General features: G+C 44.1%; 1 protein-coding gene across 1 annotated transcript in view; it reads right to left on the bottom strand.

Annotated features, from left to right (window-relative positions):
* Fyb2 (FYN binding protein 2) overlaps positions 1-16,254 on the bottom strand; it is a 100,985-nt gene that overhangs the window by 10,755 nt on the left and 73,976 nt on the right. The window contains exons 7-13 of the mRNA XM_051171387.1: positions 15,609-15,640; positions 14,648-14,750; positions 13,467-13,626; positions 5,574-5,688; positions 5,445-5,485; positions 2,000-2,063; positions 837-935 (exon numbers count right to left, since the gene is read on the bottom strand). Coding sequence (XP_051027344.1) covers positions 837-935; positions 2,000-2,063; positions 5,445-5,485; positions 5,574-5,688; positions 13,467-13,626; positions 14,648-14,750; positions 15,609-15,640 — 614 coding nt within the window. The remainder of the gene's footprint in view (positions 1-836; positions 936-1,999; positions 2,064-5,444; positions 5,486-5,573; positions 5,689-13,466; positions 13,627-14,647; positions 14,751-15,608; positions 15,641-16,254) is intronic.

The following is a 16,254-nucleotide window of genomic DNA, read 5'->3' as shown; positions in this document are numbered from 1 at the left end:
TTAAAAAAAAAATCATAAAACTGGGGCTGGAGAGATGGCTTGGAGGTTAAGAGCACTGGTTGCTCCTCCAGAGGTTCTGAGTTCAATTCCCGGCAACCACATGGTGGCTCACAGCCATCTATATGAGGTCTGGTGCCCTCTTCTGGCAGCCAAGTACACGTGCAGGCAGAGTGTTGTATACATAATAAATTTTAAAAAATCATAAAACTTCAAGGCTTTATCATTGGGAAGAACTTGAGAAGAGAGTAGCTTCTTACCATCTCAATGCAGATGATGAGCTCGGCAAATCACCCTCACACAGTACAGCTCTAGACCTGCCTATCTGTATCGATACTGCAGAGAGAAATGTCTCCAGAGACTGCACGGCCCCCTTCCACTGCATCCATGAGGGCATCAAGCCCTGTGAGCAATCTTGGAACCTTCCCAAAGATGACAGTGGAGTTTACACGGGCAGGGGGGCGGGGCAGGGGTGGCAGGGAGCTTTTGAAGTCCAAGACCGTGAGATACACAAACCATTCAGGTCACCCATACCCATATCACACAGGCATTGCTGCTTTCAAGAGAGGCAAAGTAAATATGGAGGGAATGTGGCCAGGAGAACGTGAAAGGATGCAACTACTAACATCCTATTTAGTGATACAAGGTGTCAAGGATGATGACACATTTCCCATTCTGGATCTTGTTTACTTATTCTGGTAATTTTTTCTTCTCACTAGTTTTTTAGGGTGTCATGTAACCGGGGCCTTTATAGTTGTAGGTTCTGATACTCTTGCCACTGGTGCCGAGAACTGGATGGAAAACAGCAAAGCCATGTGTCTGTGAGGCTGACTGCTTACCTGACGTTCTCTTTTGACTTGGTTTGTTTCACTCTGAATATAGCCTTTTCTTTCCTGAAGAGTTGCTGCAATCTTCTCAGTGCTGCTCTTCCAGCTATACTAAGAGGAACGAGAAGACAAAACAGCATGGTGCTTGAGAGAGTACTAGAACTGGGATAGAATGCTGTGGGATTAGCAAGGACCAGACGTTAGCCTCATGTCCAAAACAGACTCCCTCAAGGAAGCACACAGCAATGCCTTGGCAGCTAGGAGTGAGGTCTGCTGAGACCCCGACATGAAGCGTACCTGAAGCAGCCATGGATGGAGGAATTATAGTGTGCACCAGCATTCATCTACCACAGAGGGTGTTCCTTCTTGTAGAGATCATGAGGCAAAAGCTTTCTTTCCCGAGGAGGAGAAAATAACTTAGAGAAACACTCCTTCTAAGTGGTACTGGAGACCCATCAGAGGCATTACTGGCTCCTGAAACTGCCACTGCCGGTTTTTAATGTACTCGTCAGTAACTCAGTGTACAGCAGGTGGCATACTGATGGGCAGCTGGTGATGAAATCCTCCTAAATATCCTTTTAGTTTTGGGGGATGGAGATGAAAGGGGTTCACCCACATAAGCAGCCCAGGATCACTGCACCCTTTGTCCCCAGACTCCTCACTGTTTTCTTTCCCTTGCACTTTATAATTAAACTTGACCAATGTTGATCATTTGAACAAACATCATTTGCAATGCCAGTGGGCAAATCCTAGAGTCTGTCTGATGAACTCACCACAAATATAAGGGCTAAGTTATACGAATTGCTTTGTCCCTGGGAAACCAACTTTAACGTCAAGGCAAAGTCTATGGTTATTTACTTTCCCTGTCTCAACAACTTCTTAACACATGATATAATAGTTCTCTAGTCTAGAAAATGGACATTTTTCTCAAAGGAGAAAGCAATGAATCTTCACTCTTACGGCGTGTGTGTGTGTGTGTGTCTGTGTGTGTGTGTGTGTAGACAGTGATGATATGCTGCCGACTGACGATGCAGTATTTCAATAGTTTATCATCACTGTGTGTAATCTTCCCTCAACAGTGGTGGTAGGAGATGGGGTCATGTCTTAAATCCTGGCTTCCCAGATGAACAGGATTCGCCTTCAGCCTACAATCCAAATCTAAGAAAGACACTCACTCTGTTTTGGCGTCACTGTTCTTTGCTTTGTAGATATCTTCATATGTTTCTTCACTATTTTCTTCTGGAATTAAGAAACACACACACACACAAACACACACACACACACACACACACACACATTAATGAATGCCCATAAGCTGCCAAGTACCTTCAACTTTATTTAGGTAAGTGGACTTTGTTGAAATTTGTCTTCCTAAACATGTAGTAAGAATTTATTCACATATATAAGGGTTTATACAAATGAGAAGAATTAGGCATGTCTTCTGCCTCTGAAAGCATGTGAGATCTGGTCAGCCAAAGAAAGCTATTCCTCAACCGGTCCCTTGCTTTCACCCTCCTTCCTTCCCATGGTGAGTGCAGAGCAGCTGCAGTCTTCTGTGCAGGGGCTAGCATGCTATGTGCTGGGGGAGCAGAGGAAACCCATGTACAGCAAACAGCATCTCCCTTTGCACCAACCTAACACGTAAGCTCAATACACACAGATGGATGCAGATTGTGTCTAAAGGAAATGGGATTGGATTCAAGATGTACATGTCAAGGTTTCGAACTTGACTGGAACGCAGTGAACATGCAGAGTTCTTCAACTTCTCTGTGCCTCTGTTGTCTGGTTAAATGATGAGGGCTGGGTTTAATGTTCTCTAAGGCTGTTTCTGCACTCAACTGTCTGCATTCTAAGGAGGCAGCCCAGAATTGTGTTTGATCAACTTGTGTGTGTGTGTGTGTGTGCGTGCGTGAGACATATTACAAAGAAAGAGACAGTTTTATTCTTTAGCCACAGGCTCTCCTGGAACTCACCGTATAGGTCTAAGCAAGAAGTGGGAAAGAAGATAGGAGAAAAGGGGCACGGGGGGGGGGGGGAGGAGGGAGGGGTAGCCAAAAATGTGGATATCTAAATAAAGATATGAAAACCAGCTATTTTATAAGTTATTAGAAAATACTGCCTTGAAAAACAGTCAGAATGGAGGTAGCCTCTGTAGCAGTTTGAGAATAACCCCAGAGGCTCAAATATTTGACGGTTTAGTCACCAGGGGGCCCAAACTCTTTGGGAAGGAGGTGTGGCCTTCTTGGAGGAGGTGTGTAATTTGGAGTGGACTTTGAGATTTCAAAATTCCATGGAAGTATCTGTCCGTGTGTGTCTGTCTCTTTATCTATCTCTCAGTCTCTCTCCGTTTCTCTTTTTCTCCCAGTTTCTTTCTCTCTCAGTTTCTTGCTCCCTGCTTTCTGCCTGCCCGCCTGCCTGCCCGCCTGCCCGCCCTCCCTCCCTCCTTCCCTCCCTCCTTTGCATCCAGGATATAAAGTTCCTGCTTCAGTGCCATGCTGTCTGCTCCCTGCCATGATGACGGAGGACTAACCCTCTGAAACTGTAAGCCAGCGCCAGGCAAATGCGTTGCCGTGGTCATGGTGTCTCTTCACAGAACAGTAACTGAGACGCCCTCTGTGTATGGGCAACACTTTTCCTGGAAGACAGATATGGGATTCCTCCCTACAAACGAGGGTCAAGGGGACCTCAGAGTCCCCTAGCACAACATAAGCAGCTTCTGGTGTCCTCAGTTGCCAAGTGGAACCTGATGGTGAGACTCTATCCCCAAAGGCACCACACCTTTTGGTCATAGGACAAAGAGGAATCAAGCTAGAGCTGAGAGAGGTCATGGAGCCAGAATGTGCTCTGTAGCCTACTGAGGGAGAAAAATCATCAATAGTTTTGTCTGCTTGTGAATCCTGAAACTACAATAATGGCCTGCCCAGCCGGACATACCCTCCAGCTGAATATGACATGACTGGTACGGTGGTGAGTAGCCACTTTCTAGTTGGTTTTGATGCTCACGTCTTAGGAAGAAACTCATAAACTCGTAAAGAGTGGATGCATGGTGGCTGGGAGTGTGAGTAACCCTAGCGAGAACCACTGTTACTTTTTAAAAAATATAATTTCATGTGCACCTTCCTTCATATACTTATGTACACTACATGTGTGCCTAGTGCCCATGAAGGCCAGAAGAGGGCGTGAGATAGCCTGGAAATAGAGTTACAGATGGTTGTGAGCTGCCGTATGGGTGCTGGGAATGGTACCTCAGTTCTCTGAAAGAACAACAAATTCTCTTAACCACTAAGCCTTCTCCAGCCATACGATTTATTATTATTATTGCTGTTGTTGTTTTTGTTGTTGTTGTTGTTGTTGCTAAGTGATCATGTTCTCAAGCTGCTTCCTAGACACTTGAGCTTACATCTGAGCAGCACTCAGGTGTCATCAGAGAAACTTCTTATAGCAACAGGTAGGTTGTACTGTAAAACTCCATAACTGGCCAAAGTACCCAACATTGAGTGGCCATGGAGGGCTGGGCCCTAAATAAGACAGCTGGATCACCACCTACAAGGCTTAGGGACCACTGTGGAAAAGTGAGCGGAAATACTGTAAGAGATGTGCCCCCTAAGACATCTTCTGGACATGATAGCCATCGCATGCACAGACTAACTACAGCTGCGGTGCTCTTCACACATCTGCGTAAGATTGGGCCCATCGGTATGTCAGGGCATAGCTACTGATAAGTTGACCTTGGACCAGTAAATAACCCCCCACGCTGGCAAGAAACTCAAACTCACACACAAAAGAAGGTATGAAAGTGGGAGAAGGGACTCTCTGGGGAGAAAAGTGCCAGTGGAGGAGGGAGGGGGATGAAAGGGCATGAAAGCAACTACAGTTCTTTAAAAATGTGTTAAAGTGTCAAGAATAGAAGCGAGATAGGAAAGATAAGAGCCACTTAAGGTATCCCAGGAAGGCAAGTGTTACTTTAAATGGGGGTTGGCACTGGCGAACATGTTTTGGTTGGTAATTGCAGGACAGGAAAGAATCAGCGGGGAAGCCTCTTAAAGGAAAAAAAAAAAAAAAACCTGAATATAGTGCAAAATGAAGTCACACAGATATTGGGGGTGAGTGGGGGTGGGCAGGTCATTCAAAGCCTTTAGGCCATGTTGATATTGCTTTTAAAGGCACTAGAAAATTGGGGCTACAAACTTTGATTGCAGAGGAACCAAGTTCAGTTCCCACACCCACATCAGGCGGATAAAAATATGCCTGAAACTCCAGATCCAGTGAATCCAACAGGACTGGCCTCCACAGGCACCTGTACACACAGGCACATCCCCGGTCTCCCCGCCACATGATTAATAATCAGTAAGTACTAGGAAGTGATGAGGATATTTCAAGTGAAAACATAACCGCTTATCACACTTGTACTGCGAAGACACCGCAAAAAGTGCAATGTCATGCGAAGTTGCTTTGTGCCACAAGAGCACCATTCCCTCCTCTAAATGCATGCCGCGGGACCACCGCTCTTAGCTTATAATCTTGACATCCAGTTTTTAATCACTGCAACTGTGTCCAAAATAAAACCCTGTGATCACCGCTCAGCCCCAGAAGCAATCTGCAGTTCCAAACAGCACTCACCACTGTCTGAGGTGAACGAGCTGGAGAAGCCCCATTTTGCTCTGTGGAGAAAGAGATAAAGACCGTTAGCTTGTCACACCTTCGCGGTCACACCACGCTCATCCTTGTGGAAGGGCAGAGTGTGCTTACATGTCTTCTCTCGAGCACTCCACATCATCGTAAGTCTTCTCTGAAAAGGAGTCTGACTGAATGATACTTGGACTTTGGGTTTCTTTCGTCACCTCCGAAGCTTCCACATACCCTCCTGTAAGGAAAACAGGAAACCCGCCGAAGCAACTTCATCAGCTATTACATACACATCTGCACTCATTCCCGCCAATGGAGCAAGGCAGAAGGCAGGAGGAGAAGTCAGACTAAGGGTGTTGAAACTGGGACGCCAGCTTGGCATGTGTTGATTTGAGCGAGAGATGTCTCCCGAGGCTCATGTGTCCAATGTCTCGTCTTCAATGGAGACACTATTTTTTTAGGTTCTGGAAACTTCAGGAAGTGAAGCCTGGTTAGAGGAAGTAGGTGAGAGAGGGGCAACCCTTTAAAGGCTATCCCTTATCTCTTCTTTCCTGTCTGCTTCCTGCCCATCATGACCCACTTCCCCCTCCACACCCTTTCACCACCATGACATTCTGTCCTACAACAGGCTTAAAAGCAGCCTAGCCGAGGACTGTAGAGAAAAAAACAAAAAAACAAAAAAACAAAAAAACCTCTAAAACTATGAGCGCCAGTGAAGCTGACAACACTGTCTGCATGAGCTTGGATAAGCCACTTGCTGAGCCTGCTACAACTGCTGGAAGTTGGGGCAAGAATAACAGCCCCTTTTTGGTGACTGCACAGGAGTGCTGGTTCCCTGGCAAGCCAAAGCTCTTCCCCGGCTAAATGCCTCCGCTGTGACTTCCGACCTCTGTTCAGATCTTCAGCCCTGGAGATTTTCTCCACCATCAAAATGACTGTTTCTAATCTCTTGGTAGTTTTTTCTTTCTTATACTTTCTTAAGTGAGCTACTGGAACACATGTCAGTGTGATGGCTAATGATAGAACTAAGCAGAAGGTGACACACCAGTAGTAAAAGTCTATAGGGATTGTGTGAACAAGTTAGCCAGCCTCATAAATGCAGGTATTTCTCAGCTCTAAACTTGTCATGGTCATAAAACTGTCTTATATTCTCATCAGTTGGTATAGCTTCACATTTAGGCTGTGGGTGATTCAGAGCTATTTTCATCTCAGACATGAACTACTTATCATAATAAGTGTATCTAAAGATATGCAATAAGCAAAGTGACTTGTATCTATTCATTAAATGCGCCAAATGAGAAGATTTTATCCTACTGCAGGAAGTATGTGACCCCCCAAACTCTTTCGGAGAGTGTCAGTTCCCAGAGGAAGACAGCTTACTTTTTCTAAAGAAGTTATCAGAATCGTTTCAGCAAAAATAAAAGATTCTGAGCACATAGACGGGCACTTCATCTTTCTTTTTTAAAAATGTATTTACCCTACTTCATGGGTATGAGTGTTTTGCCTGCATGTACGTGTGTATGTCACATATGTGTCAGGTGCCTGCAGAGGCCAGAAGGTGGTGTCGGGTCCCTAGAACTAGAGTTATAGGTGACTGTGAGTCACCATGTGGGTGTGGGGCCCAAACCTAGATCCGATGAAGACCAAGCACTCTAAACCACTGAGCCGTCTCTCCAACTCCCTTCTTGCCTTTTCTTATCGGCTTATGAAAAGCATTTTGGAATAATCTTAGAGACATAATTCACAGATGTGTGTCTTCTACAGACACGGCAGTCAGTTCCGGGTCTGCCATAATCTTTCAGGCTGTTGCCATTTGGGTGTCTTAGGCAAATTGGGTTTCAAACCCGTCTCATGATTTCCTTTTAAGAATTTGCTTGTTTTTAAGTCTTCTCCATTTCTAAAAAAGACAATAGTATCTTTTGTGTTACTCGGGTGCCTCAGGCCTCAAGTGCTGGAGACATCTTGGGTTCTTTTCTTCCATATCTCGCAACCAGTCAACACGAGCCTCTCACATCTAACGAGTGTTCTACCATAAATGCAGGCACACCACCACAATTCTGTCAGAACACCCTTCACTAACTTTACGTTAGCTTATGTCCTATTCTCAGCAAGGTTATTGTTTAAGACCGACTCTGATCATGACTTTCAGTGTGTGCTGGAAGCCCTCAGTGGTTTAAAAAGTCTTACTGAGAGCAAAGGCCAAAGCTCTCGTGGGATTTCTAGAAGCCCATGCTTGTCTTTTTCACTCCCTTCTCTCTTCTTTGTTCCAGTCACAACGATCTTGCTAGCTCCACCAACACCTATGACTGGCTCTCGCCTGGAAGTGTTGGCTCCCTTTTCCCTCGTCCCTAGAATACTCTTGTAACAGACATATGACAAAACTCCCGAGAACAGCAACCTAGGGAACAAGGAGAGGAATTTGGCTCTCATCCTATCACGGCAGGGAAGTCATGGCAGTAGGGACATGCGGTGGCTTAGTCACACTGCATCTGCCGCCGGGAGCAAAGAGAGGTGGATGCTGTTACTCAGTCCGCTTTTTCTTTTCCGCTTTTAGTCAGGGTGGGTCTAGCCTCTCCAGTGAAGTCTCTCAGAAACTTCCCTCATAGACATGCCCAGAGGTATGTCTCCTGTGTGACTCTAAATGCAGTTAAGTTGACATGTGGGATTAACCCTCCCTTCTGAATGTACTTGAGGTCTTTAAGGTTACCCTTAGACACATTCAAGTTCCAACGCCCTGGCCTCCTTAATTTTCGTTCCCTTCTTATACAATTTACCACCATTTCATGTAAGAATATTTTATTATTTATGTCTTTTCTACCTTGCTTGATCAGAAAGTAACCCCTATGGGGACAGGGGTTCTTTATTACTCTGTATTAATTGTACAAAGGAATTCCATTCATTGTAGCATTTTCATACATTTGATTTATCCATTTTGATCTTATTTGCCCCATCTATCATCTTGTCTTACCTACCCTCTCCCTCCACAGGAACCATTTTGTCTTCCTTGTGAATGGCTTTCCACGTGAGAGAGGAAAAAACATAATTACTTCGTTCAGAGCTTCGATGGAGCCTGGTTCCATCCATTTTCTTGCAAGTGACAATTTTGCGCTTCCATGTGTTAGTGTGCATGTCTTTGTGGAAGCCAGCAATCAGATTTGGGTGCTGTCTTTTGAGACAGGCTGGAACTGTGGGTTCCCCCTGGCCTGGAACTCATTGAGCTGGCTGGTGAGCCCCAGTGGTCTTGCCAGTCAGTGCCTGACTCTCAGTGCTGGAATTACAAAGCACACCATCGTTTATTGCTCCTGTTTGTTTGTTTAAACATGGGTTGAGATGTTCAAACTCGAGTTCTCATGCACAGCAAGGCAAGGGATTAACTAATGGAAGCATCTCCCTCTCTCCCGGCCTCCTTATTCTTCTTTTGCTCGCTCTCCCACTTCCCCTCTACTGTGTGTGTGTGTGTGTGTGTGTGTGTGTGTGTGTCCATGCCCCACTTTCTTTAGCCACTCATCTGTTGAAGGTGACTCTATAACTTAGCTGTTTTGAGCTGTGCCATGATAAAAAAAAAAAAAAAGGGCACGTTGACTTAGACCCCCATCTGTGCACAGCCATCCCTGGTGTAGCTGTGGCATGTGGCTGTTCCATTTTAGGTTTTGAAAGTTTTTGTCATATTGATATCCATGTTTATATTCCCACCAGCAGCGGCTAAGCCCTGCCCCACCAGTCTCTCTAGAGTTTGTGTAGTTTAGTTATTCCGATTGGGTAAGATGGAATCTCTGTATAGTTTTGATTTACATTTCTTTGATGGTTGAGGATGCTGAAGGTATTAATGGTAATCTATTTTATACTTCTTTTGAGAAGTGTCTGTTGTGCTCATGTGCCATGTATTGGATTATTTGAGTTTCGATATTGAATTTTAACCTTATATACATTCTCAATATGAATAGTCCATTATACTTGGCAAAGGTTTTCCCTCATTTTGTGGCTGTCTGTGCACTCTGCTGGTTCCTTCACTGTCAGGAGCTTTTTAGGTTGCACAATCTCAGTCGTCAGTTCTTGCAACTATTTTGTGTAAGTTATTGCATATATATGTATATATATGCACATATATTTAAATGTTTCCCCATGTTTTCGTCTCACAACTTCAGGGGTTTCATTGTTATACTAAAGTCTTTGATTAATTTTGAGTTGATTTTTTGTGCAGACTGAAAGCTAGGATCTTCAGTCCTATGTTCATAAGGAAGAGATTCTCCCCCCCCCCCCCCCCGTTCTTTTGCTGCTAAATCTCCAGAGCTAGAGTACAGGAGATGTAAAGGGCACGCAAATACTTGAATTCTGAACAACCCCAGTGCATCTTCAAGCTAGTAAGCTGAAAATGCATGGCCTTCACTGATAATAAAAATCTTTGTATCTACTGTCTTACAACACAGTGTTTAAATTTTCTCTGCTTTCTGAATTGTTCTCTTTCTTAGTTAACCAAGATTTCTTCTCTTTGTTATTTTTAATTTTCTCACTTTAGAAGTTCCATGTATTATATTTGTGCTTTTAAAGCACTTTTCTGTTTTTTTACTTTCATGATATTTTGTTCGTTTGTCAGCTTTTTTTTCTACAGTGTTGTGGCTCAAACCGGGAGTCTTATACATGTCAGGCAAGCAGTATACAATGGCTCTGCATCACACGTCCAGCTTTAAGGCTTAGTGACAGCATGATACCCGGGGAAATGCGTCACAGAACCACAGGCCCAGGACGGCAACATCCTCCTCACACACTCAGATCAAGAGCCAGCAGCACCTGGCTCATCCCCTGGCATGGGGTGACAGCGGCTCTGCCTCCGATCTGTTGGGCACATCAGGCCTGATTTCACCCAGTGTATTAATGCAGCAATGCAGTCTGTACTTCTTGGTGTAACACCCTTGCACTCAGCATTATGTTGAAAGATTCTTCGAGGTTGTTGGAGATAGTTGATTGTAACACGTCCATTACAATTATTACATTTTCTTCTATTGTGTGAACAGGATGTGATGTATTTATCCACTCTATTTTGTTGTTGTTGTTGTTGTTGTTGTTGTTGCATTTCCCCCATGAGACACAGTCCTGGGGCTCAGCAGTTGAAGGCACTGACTGCTCTTCTAGAATATCTGGGTTCAATTCCCAGCACCCACACAGCAGCTCACAACTGTTTGTAACTCTAGTTCCAGGGGCCCCAAGAGACACACATGCAGGCAAAAATATCAATGCAAAACATAAAATAAAAAGTAAATCACACACACACACACACACACACACACACACACACACACACACACACAGTCCCACTATGTAGTCAAAATGCTTAAAACCCGTGCTCACCTTCATCTTCCAAGGGCTGGGATTTCAGGATCCTGTCATACCAAGCCTTCCATTCTACCCTTCATTTGGACAATTTCTAGTCTGAGACTATTATAAAAAGCTATGGCACAAGTGACTGGCTATTTTTGTGAATTAAATACATATTTCTGCCAGGGACATATACAGCCTGGGATGTCTGGGTCATTGAATGTGCATATATTTGATTTTAATATTCACAATTTTCCAAGATGATTGTCCTAGTTTCCTTAGTCCCCTCGGAATATGAGCATTCCACCTGGACTGCATCTGCACCAACACTGAACATTTTTAGTCTTTTATGTTGCAGCTATTTTGATGGCAGACTGCAGTTTCACTTGCAATGGAGAGTCAACAAACTTGAGCTCTTGTGACATGTTTATGTTTTTTCTTTCCCCTATGATGAACTGCCAGTTCAAATATTTTCCCAATTTCAATATCTGCCATCCTTTTCTAGTGACTAGTTTCTGTTTTGTATTTTGTGACTATAAAGATGCCTATGTAAAAGATTTATATATTCTCTATCTGAGTTCTTGGTCAAATTTGTTAAGTATGTACAGTGGTTTTGATGAAAAATGGCCTCCATAGGCTCAGGCAGTTGAACACCAGTTTCCCAGTTAGTAGCACTGTTTGGGGAAGTTTAGATGGCGCGGCCTTGCTGCAGGAAGTTCGCTACTGAGGGTGGGCTTTGAGCTTAAAAAGCCTCACCCTACGTACAGTTTTCTCCCTTTCTGCTTGCCATCGAAGATGTGAGTTCTCAGCCTCTTGTTTCTGCTCCCATGCCTGCCACTTGCTGCTGTGTCTCCTGGCCACAAGGGACTCTTATCCCTCAGGAGCTCTAAGCTCAAATTAGCCCCTTCATCTTTAGGTTGCTTCGGCTGTGTTATTTTATCACAACAGCCAAGTTAACCAATACAATATGTATACATAGAAATCTTCACCTTGTCTGCAGCTTACCTGATAATTCTTCGTTTTGTATCATGTAAGAACTACATCCTAGTTTGTCTAATAAGCCGTTTGAGGATGAAATACATTAATATGTGGGATAACAGACATATGAGCAGAAGGCAAGGCAGGCTTCAGAAGTGACTCTAAGGGTGAATTTGGAGAGGCGAGTAGGACACGGTGAGGTAAGACTGTGGGCATAAAAGCATTCCAGGTAGAGGGAAGGGACCAAGTACAAAATCAGGACCATTTAATCACATGGCATGCGCTGAGACCAATTCCACGAGGGCAGAGAATGCGCAGGGGGCAGGTGTGAGCAGCAGGTAAAGCCTATGGGGCTGGGTCAGACGGTAAGGAACCTTGACCCCATCTTTTGATCACTGAATCGATGCCATCCTGGCAATGATGCATCCCATCTATGGTTTTCCGTGGACCAGAATGCTTCAGTGGACATGTCTTTTCCTCGTCTATGCAACATCTACTCTTCCTTTCTTGAGAACAGCTGCCTTGATTCGCTTCCAGGTAGCGGAGTCTTGGCTTGATGAGAATGGCTCACATAAACTCATCTATTTGAATACTTGGTCCTCAGTTGGAAGAACTGTTTGAGAAGGACTAGGAGGTGTGGCCTTGTTGGAGGAAGTGGGTAGCTGGGGTGGGCTCTTCTTCACATTCTCGGTGCTTATGGGTAAGGCACACACTGCCAGCTACTGCCCCTGCCTGTCTGCTGCCATGTTTCCTGCCATGATGGACAGTCATGAACTCTAACCCTCTGGAACTGTAAGCCCCAATAACTCTTTCTTCTATATATTGTCTTGCTCATGGTGTGTCTTCACAACAAGAGAAAAGTAGCCAGGTAACTAAGTATGCTGCTTGGTATAAATTACCCACCCTAGCTCAATGGGAGTATGGTACAGCTGGGTCACATCAGAGCTTCAGAGCTGTTTAATCGGTGATGGCATGCGACCCAAGCAAAGTCAACGTAAGAGTCATGTCTTTTATCCTTGGGAAGACAAAATTACAAGTTTTCCTTTGGGGCTTATTAGAGAATAGGCTGTAACTCTCATTGCTTGCTGCCAGCTTGACTTTGTGGGAATTGACTCTACCTGAAAAACAGTATTGCCTCAGAGGAAAACTCAGGATACTTTGCTTTTGTGGTATTATCTGTGCCCTTGGCTCAGAGATGCTTAGACTTCCTGCCAAGGAAGCCTCCTTTAAATATGTGGTTTAATGAAGTATGATTTAATTATTGTTTTTTTTTTTTTTATAGTCAAGGGTTTGACTAACATGAAGGAAGAAAATGCAGCCAAAGTGATCATTAGTGATGCTGTTTGCCATGTCAGCTTGTCAATGGTGAGAGCAAGGTGAGTAGGTAGATAAGAAATGGACTGTCACATGACATGTTGTTGGATCTGGGCCTAATTACACTCCTGTGAGGTCCATGTTCAGATTCCCCCTTTTAAAGGAGAAATTGAACTACTGGAATATAAACTAACACAACTGTTAAGTTTGCATGTGTGTAGACTTGAACTCAAGCCCATTGTCTCTAAATCTAGTGATCTTTCCACTGTTCTGGGGAGACAGCCCTTCCAGGTGAGTTACAAGGTACACAATAAATGCCCTTTATATATCTGAAAGTAAATTATGATCTCAGCCATACTTCCCTTTCAAACAATTTGGTAGTGAAGAGAGTCCAGGGGAAATGCAACTTACCCTTATCTTGGGAGCGCCTAGTCAGCGTCACATCCTCAGGGAAGAGCCAGTTCTGAGTGATGTCAGTCACAGCTTCCTGACTTCCAGCTGGAACACTTCTTCTGTCCTTATGGACTCCAGTCCCCTGGGTTTCTCCCGGAGTCTTTTCATAGACAACTACCTAAACACATGCAACGGGGAGACCACTGCTGGACTGATGACCAAGTCAGTTCCACGCTCGTGCGTTCTGGTCTTCAGAATGTGTTCCTTGCGAGAACGGTACTTAGTTATCACTAGCTGTTGAACGCTATCTTACCTATATCTTACCAGAGCACATACCGTGCTAATTTTTTTTTTTCTGAGTAGCTAACAAGTCCCAGTAGCTAACAAGAGGCAGGTCTGTGGGAGTACTGACTCTAAGTCAGGGTCTTTATTAAATCTTAATCACTGTGGCTTCCCATGAATAATGATGGGTTAACTATTAGTAATCTACTGAGCGAGTGCTTAGCCCTAGATTCCTGTTCTCGTCACTCATAAGGAGGATGCTGGGGATTCCCCCTTTCCTCCAGTTCACCTGACATTTGTCTTTCTACCCACTACATTGTGTTCACCCTCAAGTTTCCATTTTCTGATCTATGAGACCTATACTGAATGTAAATCAACACAGAAAGCTCTGGAAGTAGCCCAGGCAGTTGACTGAGCATCTTAGACACTGGTCACAGTGCACACTCACACAGAATTAGGGGTAGCATGTTATTACTTACGGAACTATTTCCAGACATGGAAACAGAGGATGGAGAGATTCATCCTTTTCATTGGGAGATTGAGTTTGAGAAATCTTCCAAAAACAGAATTCATCAAACTCTATCTTTAAATATATAGGTAGGAGATGGATGAAAGGGGAGAAGAACATCTGGAAGATAAATCAGAATGAGCAAAGATATGAGCTATCTGGAAAGGTGTTAGTCACTCAATAGGATGGAAGGGGCAGTGTGGAAACTGTGACAAGAGCTAAACTAAAGGAAAAGGGGAAAGAAATAGATGAGGAAAAACTGGAGATGCGACTAGAAGACAAGATGGATGTGGATAAATTACGAATGGGCTTATATACAAACCAAGGAATTTAGATTTCATTTTTTAGTTTTGACCAGACACGCAGTGGAGGACGCTGACCAGATACATATTTGAGGAAGACCACATACCTTGGGAGGATGGTTACTGTGCGAGTCCTTCCCTGGCTTCTGAGGTTCTGACTCACACAGCTCTTTTTCCTTCATGTCGTTTGCTTCATCTTTAGGTCTAGGACTGAAATATGGAGATACCAAGGAGAAGTAAGTTCTTGGAATGTAGATGGTAGATTGGCCCAGTGCTAATGGGATGACTGAGGACAGTGAATCCTTTAAGATAAGGAGCCAGGACCAAATGAACCAGGCCGACAGCTTCCATGACCTTCTGTCTATTCCAACCCCTGTGAGTGTCAATCTGTTACTTCTTTAGCTCTTGTAGGGATACAGTCTACATCCTCTATGGTCAGCCAGTTTTCTTCCTTTCCAATTCCATCTCTCTTTGTTCCTTACCTCCGCTTCTGTTTAGGTATAGAGTCTCACAGTTTCCTCCAACCCACCAGATTATTTGAGTATTTCTCCATTTTTATTAGCTACTCATTTCTCCAAACATGCCATCTGCATCTTACACTGCTAATAAATTCAAGGTCTCTACTGTCTGGGATGAAAATAACCTCCTTGGCCTAGCCAAGCATGTGTCCCCCAGTCATGGTACAAATCCAAGATCTCTTCTGTCTAAGTCAAAATACTTGAGAGTCTTCCACCAGTACCCTTAGGTTCTCATGCGGTCCCCCGATTCCCAATATTTTGTTGATCTGTTCTGGATTAGTGCATGTTGTCATGGGTCTGTCTTCAATAGGCCCTCTTTGCTCTGTCAGTCAGAGTTTGCTGTACAGAGTACAGTGTGTGCTAGGGTGACAAGAGCAAGGAAGGCCAGACAGGGTCACCGAGAGCTGCTGTGTACCAGCTTCCTTACAAGGTTCCGGGGAACAGAACTAGCTTATGTGCTAGGAACATGGCCAGACCATAGCGAGGTAATGAGTTCTGTCATGAGTCATCAGTGGCTGGACCATACTGTCGTCTTACAGATGAAACGTACCTCAGTTCTGGATGGAGAAAACTCTTCCAAGGCTGAAAACAAAGGAAAACAGTCATTTTTTTTTTTTTTTTTTTTTTTTTTTTTTTTTTTTTTTTTGTGAGTTTACTGAAAGCAGGCTCTGTTGTTGGTTAGAGATCACTCAATGGGTGACTTAATCAAATGGGAGGAGAGGTCTCGGGACATGGCAAAAGCAGACAATGGTGGCAGAGAGTTCCATGAGACATTCCTGCGTGTGAGATTTACACTCAAGCAGCAAAGAAACTAACATTTTTGAAGGTGTACTGTGTGCAAGTTACAGCCCATAAAATGACTTGGGCAGTTTTCTCTGCATCCCTCTCCTGGTGTGCTTGTGAAGGAGAAGAGCTTCTAGACCCCAGGAGAGCACAGCTGTGGCCTCTTGGCAGTTTTGGTTGACAAAAACTGACATAGGTCACTGTGTAAGTCTTGCTTGTGCTGCGCCCCAACTACATGCTCTCCTGATCAAAACGCCACCATTACATGGCAGAGATTTAGTTTCATTATGATTACGTCCCAGTAACCACAACATAAAAAAACAAAACTCTTCCCCTTAATCACACAGTCCCACATCTGATGTCATTAATTGTTTGGAATCTAGCCAAGAACCCTCAAGAAAACAGAATATAAG

This window comes from Acomys russatus, chromosome 29 (genome assembly GCF_903995435.1).
Source record: "Acomys russatus chromosome 29, mAcoRus1.1, whole genome shotgun sequence".
Classification (NCBI taxonomy): domain Eukaryota; kingdom Metazoa; phylum Chordata; class Mammalia; order Rodentia; family Muridae; genus Acomys; species Acomys russatus.
The sequence above is the reverse complement of the archived record's forward strand: the minus strand, read 5'-3'. Positions and strand labels throughout refer to the sequence as shown.